This window comes from Cloeon dipterum, chromosome 1 (assembly GCF_949628265.1).
Source record: "Cloeon dipterum chromosome 1, ieCloDipt1.1, whole genome shotgun sequence".
Classification (NCBI taxonomy): domain Eukaryota; kingdom Metazoa; phylum Arthropoda; class Insecta; order Ephemeroptera; family Baetidae; genus Cloeon; species Cloeon dipterum.
In genome coordinates, this window is record NC_088786.1 from 30499648 (window position 1) to 30517555 (window position 17908).

The following is a 17908-nucleotide window of genomic DNA, read 5'->3' on the forward strand; positions in this document are numbered from 1 at the left end:
CTTTTCTCAAGGAAGGGGAGGGGGTAATCGAGAGGAGAGGGGTTATGCAGCCTGCAGAGCAGCATCTCCCTGTAGAGCTGTTGTAAGCCGCCCCAGTTTGTTATATGAAATAGCTAGGTGCTGCCTATGTGTATTAACAGGGGGCGTAGCTCAGATGGTAGAGCGCTCGCTTAGCATGCGAGAGGTACCGGGATCGATACCCGGCGCCTCCAATCTTTTTTAATTGTTTTAAAAAACTTCACAATTAATTAGCAAAATAATGTTTAAACCAAACAATGTGCTTTACAGCATTTTTTATTTTAACTATGCTTGACGAAACTCTTAACAAAAAATAATATTGTCGAGCGAGTATTATAATAAAATGCTATTAAGCAAACTAGCATAATTATATTAAGAAGCCAAATAATATATTAGAAAAAGTCCCTTTCAGTTAAAAAAGTGTTTCCTTGTTTTTCTCTTCAAATTACTGTGGTAGAAAGATCAGATTAGTTTGCTCCTGCCCAGCATCTGTGCGGAAAGATCGATTGAGTGAACTGTCTGGAATGTGCCATTCATTTGACCTTTGGCTGCGTGCACGGCGTGCTTTAGCGGCAGAGACGTGCTGCGTTGGTGGAGCGACTTTAAAATACCTCCAGCGGATTCATGCGAACCTGGTAGCAAAGCAGCTGTCGTTGGGAAAACCGCCGCGACAGGTGCACGTGTACAAACTCACTTGCCACAGTGGAAACTTCCACTGTCAATTTAAAAGGACGATGTGTAACGCGCTGAACGGCTTGCACTTGCAATTTTTATCATACATTATAAAAGATGCAATTTTTAGTTTAACTGATGAATTATTTGCAACTGCACGGATTTTTTTAAAGTTTAAATTAAAATTTGACTTCTTCATTTTTATACATTTCAAGCGGTTAAATTGATTTCCCGGTCGAAAAACAACCGAATTCATCATGAGTTCAAACTTGCTTTAAATTCTTAGGCGTATTTTTTAATTTAAATTTTGAAAGGAAATTAAGAGCCAAGTTAAGCCCTAGAACAGAAACTTTTGATCGATTTGGCCTCCATGGTGGAATTATTGAACGCGACGGCAACGCGGTTATGACGGGAAAGAATGCAGTTACCTCCTACCAGACGATGCGCTCCTTGTGCGTCCGCGATGTTTGCTGAATAGCTCGCGAGCCTCGGATTCCCGCCGCGAGTTGCCAAGTCGCGCCTGCCGCGGATCTCCAAAATGATCCAGCTTCGAACAACTCTTTGATGCCATACATTCTCGCTATATTTCAAAAATGTAATCAACCAACGATCGGAAATCTGTTTGAATCAGACCTATTTCTTTTAGGCCACTTGTCAAACAATCCAACAAAATCCGTGGAATTTAAATAATGACATAATTAATCATTTTGACGCTTTTTAATTTAAATTTTAAAATTTCTATATGCCACAATATGGTGCTGTTTTTGGTTAATAAACAATTGATTGATATTAATTTAACCTAAAAATTAATTCATCATTTTATATGTAATAGATTTAATAAAAATTGCTGTTTAAAATTACCAAATTAAAATTGAGATATTTTTTTAATTAAAAATAAACGAATTTGCTGATTTGCCTCTCTATTTGATATCGTCGACTTTTACAATAATTAGTCAGTCAGTGTGATCCGCACAAATAGAACCAAATTGATAATGAAAATTTGAGTGGAGGTTTGAATTTAAGGAATTGAACATAGCGAGCGGGCGTCTGGCTGCTGCCGGTTGCCTAAGCTCGCAGGCGGCGTTGGGAGCGCTCTCGTCGCACCGACCAGGGTGGGTGAACGAACGAACCAGGCGCTCTTGGTGCTTGGTGCTCTGCAGCGTGCCTGCCTGGTGCGCTCGCTCACTGAGCGTGCGACTGACTGACTGTGCGTGCCCTCGAGAAGTCGTCGAAAGTAGACTTTCCTGGTGCTCGACTACCAGGAGCGAATAAACAATGCAGAGGTCCGCGCGAGTGCGGCGGCGCGCCGTAATAATTACGTATGCACATGTGATTTGAGAGTGACGGACTATGTGGTGCCTGAATCCAATGCTACTGTCACAGGCTTGCAGAATACACCGCGATCAATGCCAACCGCGCGATTTTGAGGCGCTTGCTTCACACGTAGCCGCGATTGCATGTTTGTCCGAAAATTAAATTTCCAGTAAATCGTTCCTAATTTCAAGGACAGAATATTATTTTATTTTTTGTCGGGAAACTTGATGAGCTAAACCGTTTGATTTATCAAAGTTGGACACGACCTCGAATCATTGCGTTCCCATTAAAAATTGAGTGTGCACGGAGCACAATCTCCCAGCAAGTCAGTTTTTGTGTGTTTGAAGTTAGATAGCGATTTTTCTAGTCTTATTAAACTCAATCCAAATGAACGAAAGTCGTATTTTATATAAACAAAAAATTGTGGAGATATTTGCATTAATAACTCGCGCTAGAACAGTGCGGCATAATTAACTTATTATTGTACTCAATTCTCTCGTCACGCGATATTCAATAAACCGCAGTAGTTTGGAAACTCTGGAACAACGTAAGTGCGGAAGCACAGTTTGAAATAAAAATTGATTCAACTTCTTTTAAGAACAGAAAAATAAATACAAAAGCTCATATTATTTATGAAAATAAGAATGCTCTGCGGGGGTGAAACGCTGATGGTGAATTTTTAAAAGGAAAAAATTAAACTAACACGTTCTCACACTGAACAGCGACTGTTTCGGCCCTGATGGAGTCATCAGCAGAACTTTACCTCCAAAACAAAAATCATTGCACAGTATTAGCTGAAAAGAATTCTGAATCAGCGATCGTTGAAAACGTCCGGCTGTATACCCACTGTCGAGTAAAATCAAAAAGAGAAAAACGAGTGACAAAATGTTGCCAACCCTACCACTCCCTGTGATTTAAGTTTTCTTCACCAAAATTCACAAAGCTATGAAGATGCCATGCTTTGTGTAATGAAAAGCTAATTTCAATGAATGTAATTCTGCATATTTTATCACAAGAATTCAAGAAGGAAAAAATATTCTCTTGCACCTTTCTGACGACTGCAACTGTTGCCCTATTAAAAATATATAAATTTTTATTTAATTTCTTTTCATAGGTGCTCTTTGTTATTTTTCAGCTTTTTCCATCAATGTGTGAATAAAAAATTATATTTCTAACAAGACCGCTGGTGTGCTCTTGGTAGCACCCTACGCTTACCAAGGAAAAACACATTTTTGAGAAAAAAAAACGATATTTATTTTGCGTTGCAATGAATGCTTAGTCGATTAAAACCTTCTTATTGTAATGCAGAGATTTGAGGCGTTCCTCATTTCGATTTAAAGCGGAAATATCAATCTTTACTTTTTATAACAATAAAAGATACTCTCACTTTTCCCATGAGTCGACTTTTATTTCATTTTTCCACTGCTCTCTCGAAAACGAAAGGGTTCATGAGCCGCGCGGATTCGTAAGCAGAGACGTGCAAGCGAGACGGCAGCAGCGGCGGCGGCGGCCTTTCCTCGGCAGGTACGGTGCCTTTCGCGCGCAGAGGATCGAGCGGCGGAAAGGGTGTATATCCTTTCGTCGGCAGTGTAGTGTGTCAGTCAGGCAGCGAAAGGCAATCGGTGTGGATGGCAATGGCGAGCGCTGTGCAGGGGTTCGCCCTGCCCGAGTACAGCGTGCCCATGCGACGCCGCCAGCGACGGCCCTCGTTGGACGCCGCCAGGCGACACTTGCACTTCGCAGAGCCCGTCGTCACCACCATCGATGACGAGCAGATCATTCCTAAGGAAATCATCTGCCAGGCTGCCCTCAGTGAAGGTACATGTTTGTGCAAATACGTTTTTCTTCAATTTTACGTTATAATCATTTATTTCTTTAACTCCATATATACAAAATACTGTTGAGTGAAAAAGCGATCAGGACGCTGAAAAAATAGCCAAGTTAGACAAGGCCTATGCTAAAACACAATCACACACTTTGAAATTTTTGCCAAAGATGAACTTTGAGGCCAGATGAAAAATATTCAAATTATCTGTCTTGAAACTCTTGAAGTAGCTGAGGCAATTTGTTACATTGCTCGGCGATCCAAAAAGAAAAAGCTCGTTGGCCGAAAAGTGTTCTAATCGGGCAAGGCAATGAAGTGTCTTCATTTTTATTCCTTCGTTGTTTCATCATTAGAAAAATATAATCAGGGATATTCCGTTAAAAGGCGAGGATTTATCTGGGTTTTTTTCAATAAATATTTAATAAAATACATTTTCAATTTTAATTTAGTATTTAAAAAATGAAGAAAGTATCAAATACAAAAAACAAATGAAACAATTGCCACTCTTGAATTACGAAACATGCAGGTTGAATGCCCCGCTTTAAAAATTATCACTTTTGCCTTCTCAAATCAATAAAAGAGTATATTTTATAATCAGAAAATGAGCGTGTGCTATTAATTTTATTTTAAAATTATTCAATTTGTTTGTCTTCCATGCCTACTTTTTCGGTTGTTGGAGAACCCATTAAAAAATTATTATTAAATAATGATGCACTTTTGTTGCTCAGTTTGTTCCTAACAGACAGCTGAAATTTTTAATCATGTTAAGCCAAATTTTCGGTGGACATATAGTTATGGAAGTGGCACACACAAGTGATGAAATTTATTGCGTTTTTTTTATCTTCTTAACGCCACGATTTCTGCAGAGCTGCATAGCGTTTCAGATTTGTGGAGCGAAACTGAAATCCATGCATGCTGAAGATCAGGAGCTTTGACGGAATTGCTCATACTTTTATTGCGCGGAGAGCTTTGAAGCAATTTGGTTATCAGGATATTATTGTAATCTTTGGAAATTCGTTCCTCTTTATTTCTATCCCGTTAATGACACAAGAATAAATTACAACCTTTTGTCTGTAATAGGCAATCACCAGACGCTCCTTAAATTATATATAATTTCTATTTATTCTTCCTACAATTCAGTTATGCACGGTTTAAAAAATGAGACTACTTGTATTGTTATAATTAGCTTTTCTAAATTTTATATTTTGGCATATTAAAAAATCACATATTTGTAATTATTTCAGATCAAAGGAAAAACATTTTGAATTGAATTTTAAGCCACAAAAATTACGACTGCAAATGCAAATGAAATGACAGGCCACATATCCATCGGCTTTTTAAAAATGCATTTATATTTAGTCAGAGATGAAGCTCAGCTTGACATTTTATTTATTTTAGGAACGTGTAGAGTAAAAGACTATATCATATTCTGGAAGTCAGTCCATCTATTTGAACTTTTCTGTTTAATATTAAGTATTTTTTTTAGCAAATTTCTTACATAATTCTTACCATGCTTCCCTGATAAATATTTTTAATTGCATATAATTAATTGAAACTTATATGAAACTTTTGGCAAGGTGCAGGGGAAGCAGAAAGAAAATAAGCGCGTGAAAACAGGTTTAGAGAGTGCGCAAAAAGAAGAGTGCAAACAAGGTTAAAGTATAAATGCGAAGTTTAATTTATTTTTTATTAGGCTGCCATCTTCTTATAAATCGCTATTGTTGTGAAAAAGGACAAAATCGTTTTATTTACGCACTTTGAACAAAAATTTAGTCCTTGAAAAGAGGCAGAGGAAGTAAACAATCAAAGAAGAATATGCAAAACTTTGGGGTTGGCGGAGCACGGCCAATATCTGCGGCAATTTGACGTCCTTTGTTTTGGGCCCAAAATGAATATTCAGTTACGAGAGCGCGGCCGGAAGCGGGCGAAAAAGCAAGTTTTTAATTGGTCCCTTGCGCAACAACTTGTTCGAATTACCCGCAATTGCGCCAGCCTTGAGTGCTCGCGGTGCATCTTTCGCCCGCCGCACTAATTAGGATGCGGATCGGCCTTCTGCTTTGGCCTGAATCCCGAATATGCAAATCGGCGAAAAGGATGAAAGTTTCGCTCTCCTCTTGGAAACTTTGCCGTGAATGGGTAATTAGAGTGGCGGCGATATTGAAATCGAGGTGCACTCGGCTACTTCGCTCTACTTGCTCCGCAAACATAGCGATTGTGATGGTCAGCAGCGAAAAGAACATTTTAGTTCGTTAATTGCGTTTATTTATGTATGAGGCGACGGTGCGTGGAATCGCATACACTTACAATCTTACATTATATTTATATTTGATATGGACGCGTGCTGCACAATGAGCAGAAGCTGCATGCAACGCAGATTCAACCGCCTGTCACGCTTATTATTAGATATCAGTAGAGAGTGTTTCACTTTCGCATTCAAGATGGATTTAATTTAACACACTGCAATTAAAGCTTTAATTGCGAAATGGACAGTATTGCAAACATATATAAGCTCGCATTGCAACAGCTCACAGATTAAATTTTTATAAATTGTTTCTTGATAAATTCACTCTCACAGTCAGTCAGGAATTGTGTATATTTTTAGAGTGAGAAATTGTGCAATTAAGAATTTTGATCACGGATGAATTGATATGCCGGACATTTTGACAAACGTGTCTACCATTACACATGAATGAAAATAGGATTTTTATGAATTAATTTTCTTTGTAGAGTTAAAATTAACTGGTTGATTTGAAGCAAAGTCATGCCGCTCTGATATTAACGTTATGCAGTAAAACCAACTTCATTCCACATTCTTTTTTGTGGTTATATTTATAAATACAGATATCTCCTAAACTTAATGTATAGATCTTTTACGTTTTATGAACGCTTGCAACGGCCAATATATTTTCCTCCCGAGAACAAGACCTTTTTCAGACGTGTTCATAAACTGACGGCTCGATGAGATGACACGTTTCAAAATTAATCCCAAGAACAAGCAAATTTGTGCTCTTATCTATTCCCACATTTATTTGTCACCTTGTCATTGATGTCATGGGTGCAAATTAAATTTTCTCGCATTCCCAACGTGAGAATGCGCTGCGAAAGCAGCCATAAACCCATGCCTTTTGGGTCACTGAGCATTTTGCATGGCTAGTTTCCCCAATGCAAAGGTACGTATCGCATCGCCAGCCTGCCAAAAGCCAACGACCGTGCACGAAATCTTCGATTTGGTATACTTGATTGAATCGATGGAAATTGTCCGATTCAATCTTGGCGGCGAAACACAATAGAAATGCTGCATTCCCTGTGGCAGCGAAGTGCGGACACGGACGTTTCTCTTCGGTGCGGGCGTTACGCCTTTTGAGACACGGTGGCCACTCGACTTTGACCAGCGGTTCATCTTTTGACTCCGCTCGCCGGTCTGATAAAGCCACACTAACCCAAATAATGAGCCGCCGCTGATAATTAACCACAATGGCGAGGCGAACGAAAAAAGCTAAAAAGAGCGCTGCGGTAGGGAAAATTGAATTAGGACTGTATCGTGTTCATCGGCTTGTTTTAGGCAGAGATTGCGCTGCAGCAAGCGTGGTTCTAATTAATTGCACCTGTTGCTTCAATTATTGCTTTTTAGAAACTCTTAATGAGCGAAATATTTTATTTCAGCTGCTCTTATTCCTCACTCGCCAAATGGAAACTGGAAATAAAAACACAGCTTATTTGAATAGTCTAAAAACAGTAAATTTGAATAACTATTAAAGTCTATTAGCATGTTTTAGTTAACTGCTGAATTTGTGCACTTTTCAACGATCATCCGGGCGAAAACTTTAAATTTGATTGTACTAGCGAGTTATGGAGCTGGACATGGCATTTTGTTTTAAAATAAAATTTGCAGTTCTTTCAATCTCGATTATATTCTATAATCTATAAGAATGGATGCTCTCTGACAAGACAAAACCCCCATGGAAAATAAAAATTGGACTTCAACTCACGCAGTCATAATATCACATACCGGCAGATTTGAAGAAGAGCGCCAGTAACAGTCACCAAAACTAGTTGAGGAAGCTAAAATCAACTCGAATTTGATGAAAACGAGGACAAATAATCCACAAGGAAAAAACCTTGTGGCAATCCACCGTCAAATATATCAAGAGTTTCCTTTTTTTAAATTACAAACATTTACTAAAGATAGCAATAATTTTCAAAAGACGGTTTTTAACAGTTTGGAATGACATATTTAAGGACACAGTCGGCATAACATTTATAATTAATTTTAGCGAGTAGAACACCTTATTTCCCGTCACCGCCTCTACTTTCCATTTCTCTTTTTCAAACGTTCAATTAAAAGGCTGGATTACAGACTGAATAATATGCAAAGAATAGACAACGATTGCACTCAACAAGTTGCGACTCATTGCGATATATTCGGTGCACCGAATCGACGCTGAACCGGTAGTCGTTTGTGAGGAAAGAAAGCGTGCTTCCGTAAGGAGCGTGCAGCGTCGGCACTTGCGTCGAAATTAGAACACGCGCCACTGCAACAAGCACTTTACCTGTTCTTTTTTTCTAACTGCTGAGTGAGTTAATAAGTTATGCTCCTACACAATGAGAAGATGATATATACGTGCCGCTGATGACGAGGTGAGGCAATCGCCGGTGCACCCAAAAGTTTAGAAGCAATTAAAACACTGCAGCACTACAAAATGAAAGTAAAATGTGTTGATGCAACTATTGCCGGATTTTGATTACGTTAAATGAACGACTCCTTCGTTGTTTGCGATTCAGTTGACTGGGCAAATTTAATATAATTTAACTAAATCACTTGATGAACGCAGGCAGTGCGAGACGCTTTTAACGCTTTTGATTATGAGGAAATTGCGAAATACACTAAAAAACTAGGTCTTTTCTCTAATTGCACAACATTATCATAATTAGAACAGATTGATCTCCCCAATTTTCGTCTACATACAGAAGGGACTTCACCATATTTCGATAATATTTGTAAAAGCTAAATTAACTACAGCTTTTGTCCGTATTAATTGTTTGATCCAGTAAAAGTATCGTCATATTTGCTTCTAGAAGTTCTAGAACATTAAATAAACGGCCCGATGGTTTAATTTAAAAATTTTGCACACATCGAAAACTGTTGGGTTGTTTACTATGTTCAAGATCATTCATTGTTTTAGCGGTTTACACGTAATGTTAAAAAGTGCATTTAACAAGCAGTGCAGTTAAATCAAAGCAATAAAAAACAGCCAGCTTCCTCTGTACAAAACACGTCAAACCGTAACAAGCTCGGTTTCGTGGGAGATGACGACGACACATCCTTTGATAGTTTTATTCTGCTTGATGCCATGATAAAACGGTAACGGACCCACTCAATAGAACGCACCTTAATCGCTTGCTCCAAGGATGGGTGAAATGAGAAGAGCGCGCACCGGTCGTGACATTTTTAATTGAGGCAAATATTAAAACATGGACCATAGAAAAAAATGCAACTGTGATTTTTACACAGCTAGATTTGACACCTGGAAATACCGAGTTACACTGATTTGATAATTAAAGGTGTTAGATAACCAGGTCACTTCCTTGATGTTAATAAAAACAAACAGCGGGATGATAACGATGTTATTTTGTAACGTTTCAGGCGAAATTTGTGACTCCTGCTACGCTGGGCCAGGTCTGCTGAAGGTGGACGGGGTCACCCTGGACTGCAGCAGCTCCGACGAACTGCGCGCCATACGCAGTTCAGACACGAACGACGAACTCGACGCACTTTGCTACCCTAAGGAAATCACAAACGAGCACGCGGTGCAAAGCAGCTTGGAGGTCGGCGAGGAGAGCGACGATGAAGTAACGGGCGATCTCATTTCGGACGAGGACATCGAGGAATTGCTTTCGGACACTGACAATCACATGAATAATCTAACACCGGTATAAAAAGACTTGAAACTTTCAATGAAAAAAAATGAAAACAAATCCTATCGTAATCAAGCTTAAATTAAAATACCAAAAAAAATCCAGATGGGTGGTGTAAAAGCACCATCGACGACGTCATCCGGATCGTCTTGCGACGGTGACTCGGTTATCTACCTTGGGCAGAGGGACACATACAAAGGGGTGGAAGAGTTGGTGGTGACGGCTGAAGAGTCTCTTTGCCTCCAGGCGGCCGAGAGTGCCCGCTCGCTAGAGCTGCCTGTGCCGCAGCATGCCAGTTCCTTTGTTAGCTTTTCACCGCCGTCGATGGAAAGGACGCCAGCAGAACCCTTGGTCATCGACACACAACAACAGCCGGCACCCCGGTGAGCACAAAAAATTCATTTTTTCTGGGTCAAACGTCTGAAAGTTATTTTTCACTGGAATTGTAGATGTATCTAATTATTGCCAGTTGAAATTAAATAGAGCTTCCTTTTGGCGTACAGCAACTAGCAGAAACTATTGGAGCAGGAAAAAATCAATAATAGAGCTTGCTTTACCCTGAAGAAGCTGCATTTAATTTAAATTGACGTCCTCGTGTGTTTCTGCCTTAATTGGCATTTAATCTAAAAGTAAAATATTTGTTTTATTACTTGGAAAAATACTGTAGCGACCTTAGTCCTTCGACCGACTATTTTATAATTAGTCAGGTCTAGGAGAGTTCGACAACGTGTAATTTTTAATTCTCTGACCATTAACTGATTTTAAAAATTAACTTCCAGAAGTTCGAAATGAATTTACCATTAAATAAATAAAGCGAAATTCGATTTTTGTCAGCCTGGTGATCTCCAAAATATTTTCATAAAATTGCCCTGTCACAACTCTGAACCATCAGGAGATTAATGCTCCTTCTCATTTTGATATTATCATTAATATTTTATTATTAAATGGAAATCAACTGAAAGATTTAACCATCAATTCCAGTTCAAATTCTGCCGACTCTGGAGTGTGCTCTCAGCCGGAGGTACTGTGCAGGCGGTCTCCGTGTGGCGCACCTGGCGCGTCCGCAATCGTCGCCATTGACCTGGGCACCACGCACAGTGGCTACGCGTACAGCGTGTGCAGAGAGCCTGGCAGACAAGTGCACTTCATGCGCAGATGGGAGGGTAAGGTTTTAAAAATGTTCGCCGAATATCGTTTGAGATACAAGTTTAGGAGCGGATTCGGGACTTGTGAACCACAAGACGCCGACTGCGCTCTTGCTGACCCCCACGGGTGCCTTCCACTCCTTTGGCTCCACGGCGCGCGATTTCTACCACGACCTGCCGCAAACTGAAGCTCGAAAGTGGCAGTACTTCGAGAGATTCAAAATGTGCCTGCACCGAGACACAGTAAATTTATTTTTTTTTAGAAAATAGTTCATTTAACATGAGTAAAAATTAAGAATTTTAAAACTTTTATCTACGAGAAAAAATATAAATTCTGCCCCCTATAGGAATTGCACCGAGACACCCCAATCGCAGCTTCCAACGGCAAAACGCAGCCAGCTCTCGTCGTTTTCGCCCACTCGCTAAAACACTTTAAAGAGCTGTCCATGCGCGAGTTGAACGAACGGTGCGGACAGAACAACGCGCCGGACGCGTCGGACATCAGGTGGGTCGTCACCGTGCCCGCGATCTGGAGACAACCCGCCAGACAGCTCGTGAGGGAAGCTGCTTATCAGGTTAGATAGTCGCTTCTCAATGGGCGGAAGAATAGGAAAATATTGACTTTGCAATTTAAAGGCCGGTTTGTGCAACGCTGAAAGTGCGGAACGACTTCTGATCGTGTTGGAGCCAGAAGCGGCGGCTGTCCAATGCCGGGAACAACTTTTGAACGAACACTCCCAGTTAATTCGGAAAAGCGGAGCCTCTTCAAAGTCAAGGTGAGATTAAAATTTAATTATTTTTAAAAAAATGGCTGCCAAAGAAATTGAATTTTGAATCAGTTGATTTTTGTGTTCTATATGAGCTTCAGCCTTGAAATTATTTCTATGCCGTAACTTTACTTAATCCGAGGAAACGCTCGTTCACACACACAGTACGAAAATCATCTCCCATATGGTCTAGCGGTTAGGATTCCTGGCTTTCACCCAGGCGGCCCGGGTTCGACTCCCGGTATGGGAACTTTTTGCCGTCTTTTCGAAGAAAACGACTTTGTAACTCGATCTGATCTCACGGCCATCAAAAAATACTTATTTTTACGAATCTTTAATAAAAAACAATTAAAAATTCATGCGTGTTGCAGCTCGAGCAACTCGTCGGACAGCGGCAGCAACAACAGCAGCCTCTCGCTTACCGACTCGCCCGAGCCATTGACCCCGGTTCGATTTTTGGTGGCCGACTGTGGGGGTGGCACCGTCGATATTACGCTGCACGAGCTATCAGGCCGCGATGCGACGCTAAGAGAGCTTTTGCCCGCCACTGGAGGGCCTTTCGGAGCCACAGGTGAGCAAAATCAATTTTGGACTCGACGCGGCGAGCAAGGGAAAAATGCCTTCGCTTCAAGAAAGAAAAACCGACTGGGGTATTTATCTCGGATTTGCATTTTCGCAGGGGTCGACCGCGAGTTTGAGTCGCTCTTGGCGGCGCTCTTCGGATCCGACCTGATGGTCCAGTTTAAAGAGAAGAGGCCGGCTGCCTACACGGAGCTGCTGATGGCCTTCGAAGGACGCAAGAGGTGCGTCGGACCCCTGAAGGACCACCCTGCAAATATTTTCCCGCCCTACGCGTTTGTCGACTTTTTCCGCAGGCACTCTGGCAAAGAGGTGAGTTCCGTGCCGGGCAAATAGCAAATAATCCCGTTTCTTGCGTTTCGTTTCTTTTGAATTTTCAATTTGGTTCCTCAGGTGGAATATGCGATTAAGAAAAACGGTCGCAGGGACATTTCTTGGTGCCGAGATGGAGTTTTGCGATTCCAGAGCAGCGCGATGCTGCAGTTGTTTAAAAATACAGTTCAAAAAGTGGTCGAGGTAAATTAAACAGTTTAAGGTGGAAATAAACGCAATTTAATATGCCCCAACAATAGTACGTGAAGGACGTTCTCGAGGACCCGATTCTGAGCGACTGCCCCGCGCAGTTTCTATTCCTTGTCGGCGGATTTTCTGAGTCTGAGGTTTTGCAAAAAGCCATGAAAGACGCATTCGGCTCTCAGATTCGAATTGTTTCTCCTCAGGTAAAGTGCACGTCTGTTAAATCTAACGAAATAAATAACCGAAATAATTTTAGCCATCATCCCTGGCTACTTTGCGCGGCGCTGTGCTTTACGGACTTGACACAAACGTGATCAGCGCCAGACGAGCGAAGCATTCCTATGGGGTGGGGGTTCTGAAGAAATTCATGCCAGGACTTCATCCAGCAAGTGAGTATATTTCTTGGGCGAATCTTTTTTTTCTTACAATACGCTAGCGAATTTATTTTTAGCCAACGAGCATTCAAACTCTGAATTGATCTCTGGTCAGAGAGTAAAAAGATGTGTTTGCGTTTAACCATTTTATGGAAATGATTTATATATTATATTTTTTTGCAGATAAATTGGTCATTTCGAAAGATGGACAGAGATGGTGCGCGGATGTCCTAGACTGCTTTGTGACCGCCGGACAAAGTCTGAGCCCTGGGCATGCTGAAACACGGAGATATGTTGCCGCCAGTTCGGGCCAAAGGGCAGCCGTTCTTAACATATACTGTGCAAGCACTCAACCAATACCAGGAAAACCACAGGTAGATACACAAAACTAAACTAAAATACAATTAAGTTCCCCAGATAGGTAAAGACATAAATTAAGTGGGTTAGTTCAACATTCTACAATTTTCCAAGTTCTAAATAATTGTAAGAAAATTAATTTCGTTGCCGACTAATTTTAATTATTTTCAGTACGTCACTGATGAGGGTGTAACTAGATGCGGAATCCTGACACTAACATTAGAAGATGAAAATGAGAACATCTACGCCGACCCGCACCAGTTGGGCCTGGGCCGCATCGATTCCATGAAGCCCTTGGGCTCAAACTCACTCGAACAAACAGCTTCTACTACCAGGAGGGAGGTGAACGCGCACATGTACTTTTCCGGCAATGAGCTAGTAGTGTCAGCAGTGGATACGGTCACTGGCAAGTGCGTAAGGGCAGAAGTGGACTTTTTGGCAGGGGACTAGAAGTTTTACTGTTTACCCTTATGAAGCTAGTTAAATTTTGTACATTTTGGTTGTAAAAAATAAAGTTTAATGGGCTAGATAATAAAAATGGCTAGTTTTTATGGAACAACTACACAGTTAAACGACTGGATTACACTCATTCATAGAAAAATTTCCATTTATTTGTACACACATGATAAATACTCTACAATCCCCTTTAATCACTGACAAATGCGTTTTGAATGGGAATTGTTGGAGTATTTTAACAAAACTAAGTTAAATTAAACCAAAAGGAATGTCCTCTACCTTAACTGTTCGACTCAAACACTCCCACAGCAAGCAGGACGTTTCTCCTTGTGTAGTGCAAGTTTAACAAGGGTGTACTTTTGGTCGCGTAGCTACGAAGCATGTAGCCACCCTGATTGTCGCCCCGCTTGATGTCTGGGTTGTGGGTGACGTTCACGTCTTCAAGCGCTATCTCTTTGGCCAGTCTCTGGAAGTCCCACAGCTTCGCTGTGCAGTCAAGTGAACCTGTAAATCGGAAGGAACTTGGCGTGAGAAACGAACAAAAATCAAGTTGCTCGAGGAATCGTCAATCGTCAGGCTCATAAGTGTGATAAATCGAAATCACAAAAATCATACGAACGAGACATTAAATAATCATAGCACTAATTTTCAAGGTCCAAGTATCTGAACCAAACAATTTATCAGTCATCCCTTATTTTTATTAATTGAATTCAACATTGTTTACCTGACGTTAAAATGTTGCCGCATCGGGAGAATGCCAAGGTGTGAATGGGTCCAGTGTGACCAGAAAGCTCAGCCAGAAGATGACCGTGCGCCAAGTCCCAGAGAAGCACATTTTTGTCTGCGCCGGCAGAAGCGAGAAATCTTCCTTCCACTGAGAAACAAAGGGTGTAGATCGGTGCCTTATGACCAGTCATCAGGCGAACGTGGTTTCCCGTGACGCAATCCCACAAGCGAACGGTCCTGTCACTTGAGCCAGTGGCAATGTAATTCGAGTTTGGATGAAACTGAACGACCTACAAAAATTTCACATGTCAGACTCCGTACCATTTTTAAAGTGATAAGAAATTGTTGTGAAATCAATGCTCATCTGTCTGGCTTTAATCTTGCCCTTTTTCCAAGGAAACCCAAGGAAAAATTTCATACGAACGAGACAATTCTAATCATTGCCTTCAATCTGAATCTAGCGTCTCTTAAAGACTTACATCGACATCTGAAAAGTGCCCTGAGAAAATTCTCAGTGGTTGAGGATTGTCCGTGCACCAGAGACGAGCGGTTTTGTCGTGTGAGGAAGTGGCAAAGTAGAATCCATGAGGTGAAAACTTGACGCTCCACACAGGAAAACAATGGCCTTTATACACAACTAGGCAATCCCAAATTTGTAAACTCCAGAGGCGAACTGTGGGGGCAAAAGTAAGTTAGTAAAATCAAATTAATTTCAAGCTGAATGATTGAGTCTTACTTGAACAGTCTTCACTGCAGGAGAGAAGCATTGTGCGGTCAGGACTGAAAGACATGGTGTAAACTGGTCCGTGGTGTCCGATTAAAGTTTTTGTCGTTTCAGCAGACTTTTCATCCATCATTCGGACTAGAACATCTTCAGCCTCTTTGTCGATATCCGCCAAGAGTTCAGCGCTTTTCATCGCTCGCAGTTTTTGCGGTACAATGCTCCAAACTTTAATGGAAGAGTTACTGAAGCCTACCGCCAACATACTGCTGTCCTCGGCAAACTCCGCGCTTGTCACTCTGATTAGTAGAAGTTAATTGAAGTTAGCGCACAGAATTAAAAATCTTACGAATGAGGGGAGTTCAGCAAGGTGTAACAGCAAATGGAGGGAAGGGTTTCTGGACCAAGGTTTACTCTCTTGGAAGCCTCACGGAGTGCCCGGACTTTCTCTTGCTTATCAAAGTCTTTCAGCTCTGGCAGAGGCATCCTGTCAACCATGGGAGCGTTGGGGTCCGTTTTGGACTTTTTGCTAAAGATGGGGTCTCTCTTTGCCTTCTTCTTTTTGGGTCGGTCATCTCCATTGTCAGGTTCCTCCTCCTCTTCTAGCTGCATTAATTGCAGATCTGGCTCTTTCAGCAAGCCATAATAGACACGAGCCTTATTGTCTGCAAGAACATAACATTATCAAATGGTATTCTCAAATCAGAGATTTATGAAGGAAACAGTTGAATGGAGCACTCATAATGGATAGCTTTAATCAGAGGTCATACGAACGAGACATAAATAAAATCATTGAAAGCTGAATGAGATAAGAGCAAAAAGATCCAGCGCTTACCTTGCCTTGTGGCTTCCCCAACCATTGCTCCAGCAGTGGCGTCAATTTGTTGTTTGTTTCTGGCAACGCCTTCGTACATATCAAAGTATAAGTGCTCCTGCACAATGTTGGGCACAACTGACTTCTTTTTCTCTTTCAAGTGTCTCTTCAGAATCGACAATGTGTCTCTTGACATGCGAATAATAAACTCGTTGGAGCTAAAACATTGGTTTTAGAACTGCAAATTTAGGCAAAGAGACTAGGATATTACTTGAACGTTTCAGTGAGCTCATTGTCCTTTAAGTGGTTTATTTTAGTGACCTGAGCTAATTTTTTCAAGTCATCCTGGTAGTAATCTTCCTGCTCAGGAGCGAATTTCTGCATGAACTTGATGGCCATTCGCTCATGGCCATTGAAGACCAGCTCCAGGTACATGTGCACAAATACTGGATACAATATTGTACCTAATTCATGCTGAAAAATCAAAATAAGAAAAATTGCTTTCACCAAGAAAAAATTAATCTACCTTGTAAATATCCAGTGAACTTTCAACAAAATTTTTGAGATCATTGTAAGCGCCTTCATAGGCCACAGGGTCCCCTTCACTTTTGTAAGCAGACAATACGCTGCTCACTTCAGATTCGGAATGCATAGCACCGACGTCCAGAGATGTTAAGTCGGAAAAGTTAACTTCCTTTTTCAGAATCTCCTCAGTTCCCTAAGGAATTGAATAGAAATTGTTAAAATTTTGTGATGTACAAACTCCACTTTTAAATCCTCACCTTCAAATTATATTTCCTCAACAGCTGCAGAACCGCAAGCAGGGCATTTTTGTCTGCTGGTGTTTTAGCATCGATTTTCTCTAGTTTTGGATCAACTGTCGACTGCTGCGGTTGATGATGATGCTGCTGCTGCTGCACCACATTGGATAAAACTACGGTCTTCTGTTGGACAACGGTGGGAACGATTGTTTGTTGTTGAGGCATGACAGAAGGGGCAATTTTCTGCTGAGACACGACGGTCTGAACTAGAGTTGGCTGCTGCGAGAGAATCGTGGTTGGAATTGTCGATACAACAGTCTGCTGCTGAGGGACAATGGTGGACATAACTGACTGCTGCTGGTGGGGAACAACATTGGTCACAACTGTCGTGGGCTGCTGTTGGACAATGTTGGTCATGATGGTCTGAGGGACAGCGGTCGTCGTTTGCATCACAGATACGGGCGTTGGAACGGTAGCCGCAGGTTGAGGAATAGAGACCACCGAAGGGACCGGCGCTGCGGCCACTGGAGCCGGGGTTGCGATAGTCGGCATTTGTGGTGGGGCGATTGCGTTTACCGCAGGTAAGTCCACAGTGGTCGTCGTGGGCATCGGAGGGGTTGCAATAGCAGGAGATGAAGTGTTAGGGGTCACTTGTTCGGCGGAAGGCGGTGTCGCCGACGATGCGTCTTGCTCCGCGTCCTGCTGCATCGCTGTAGCACTCGGATTTTCAGCCATAATGTTGTCGGAAAAGCCGTTTTGGCCTCACAAGGTTTATAGTGTGCATTAAAAAGAAGATTTGGTGAGTAGAATTCAAGAAACTATTATTGTTCCAAAGATGGTTTAAACACCTCCTTCACAAATAAATTAAAATGTGGCTAGTTGCTCGACACACTCGCTGAAGCAGAAGCACGCTACTGGGGGCTCGAGAGATGTAATGTGGCTGTGTT

The 17908-nt window shown here is 41.5% G+C and overlaps 2 protein-coding genes and 2 non-coding genes across 4 annotated transcripts; 3 read left to right on the forward strand and 1 right to left on the reverse strand.

The window, feature by feature from the left end:
* Positions 1-139: 139 nt before the first annotated feature.
* On the forward strand, positions 140-212 carry TRNAA-AGC (transfer RNA alanine (anticodon AGC)). Its single transcript has one exon. It is a non-coding gene; the product is annotated as a tRNA-Ala (tRNA).
* A 3385-nt stretch (positions 213-3597) lies between these two features.
* Positions 3598-14021, forward strand: LOC135934867 (heat shock 70 kDa protein 12A-like). The gene is made up of 14 exons (XM_065476875.1): positions 3598-3822; positions 9474-9760; positions 9851-10128; positions 10727-10908; positions 10958-11133; positions 11238-11465; positions 11527-11666; positions 12029-12228; positions 12337-12548; positions 12630-12752; positions 12809-12955; positions 13009-13141; positions 13310-13500; positions 13655-14021. Exons 1-14 carry the CDS (start codon positions 3633-3635, stop codon positions 13931-13933), a joined length of 2766 nt encoding a protein of 921 aa, XP_065332947.1. The 5' UTR covers positions 3598-3632; the 3' UTR covers positions 13934-14021.
* TRNAE-UUC (transfer RNA glutamic acid (anticodon UUC)) lies at positions 11836-11907 on the forward strand. Its single transcript has one exon. It is a non-coding gene; the product is annotated as a tRNA-Glu (tRNA).
* Positions 14022-14063: 42 nt separating the features above from the next.
* On the reverse strand, positions 14064-17857 carry Taf5 (TATA-box binding protein associated factor 5). Its single transcript, XM_065476876.1, has 9 exons — positions 16983-17857; positions 16727-16918; positions 16472-16674; positions 16222-16418; positions 15736-16051; positions 15402-15685; positions 15145-15338; positions 14664-14955; positions 14064-14443 (listed from the first exon to the last, which is right to left on the reverse strand). Exons 1-9 carry the CDS (start codon positions 17694-17696, stop codon positions 14220-14222), a joined length of 2616 nt encoding a protein of 871 aa, XP_065332948.1. The 5' UTR covers positions 17697-17857; the 3' UTR covers positions 14064-14219.
* Positions 17858-17908: the final 51 nt, after the last annotated feature.

What these genes read in the sequence shown, in the direction of transcription:
- LOC135934867 (XM_065476875.1), top strand. Translation starts at nt 3,633, where the DNA reads ATGGCAATGGCGAGCGCTGTGCAGGGGTTCGCCCTGCCCGAGTACAGC. An exon ending in ACATGAATAATCTAACACCG is followed by an intron (nt 9,761 to 9,850) that starts GTATAAAAAGAC and finishes AAAAAAATCCAG; the next exon opens with ATGGGTGGTGTAAAAGCACC. An exon ending in CAGTTCAAAAAGTGGTCGAG is followed by an intron (nt 12,753 to 12,808) that starts GTAAATTAAACA and finishes CCCCAACAATAG; the next exon opens with TACGTGAAGGACGTTCTCGA.
- Taf5 (XM_065476876.1), bottom strand. Translation starts at nt 17,696, where the DNA reads ATGGCTGAAAATCCGAGTGCTACAGCGATGCAGCAGGACGCGGAGCAA. An exon ending in TGGGGAAGCCACAAGGCAAG is followed by an intron (nt 16,052 to 16,221) that starts GTAAGCGCTGGA and finishes ATGTTCTTGCAG; the next exon opens with ACAATAAGGCTCGTGTCTAT. An exon ending in CTGCAGTGAAGACTGTTCAA is followed by an intron (nt 15,339 to 15,401) that starts GTAAGACTCAAT and finishes TTGCCCCCACAG; the next exon opens with TTCGCCTCTGGAGTTTACAA.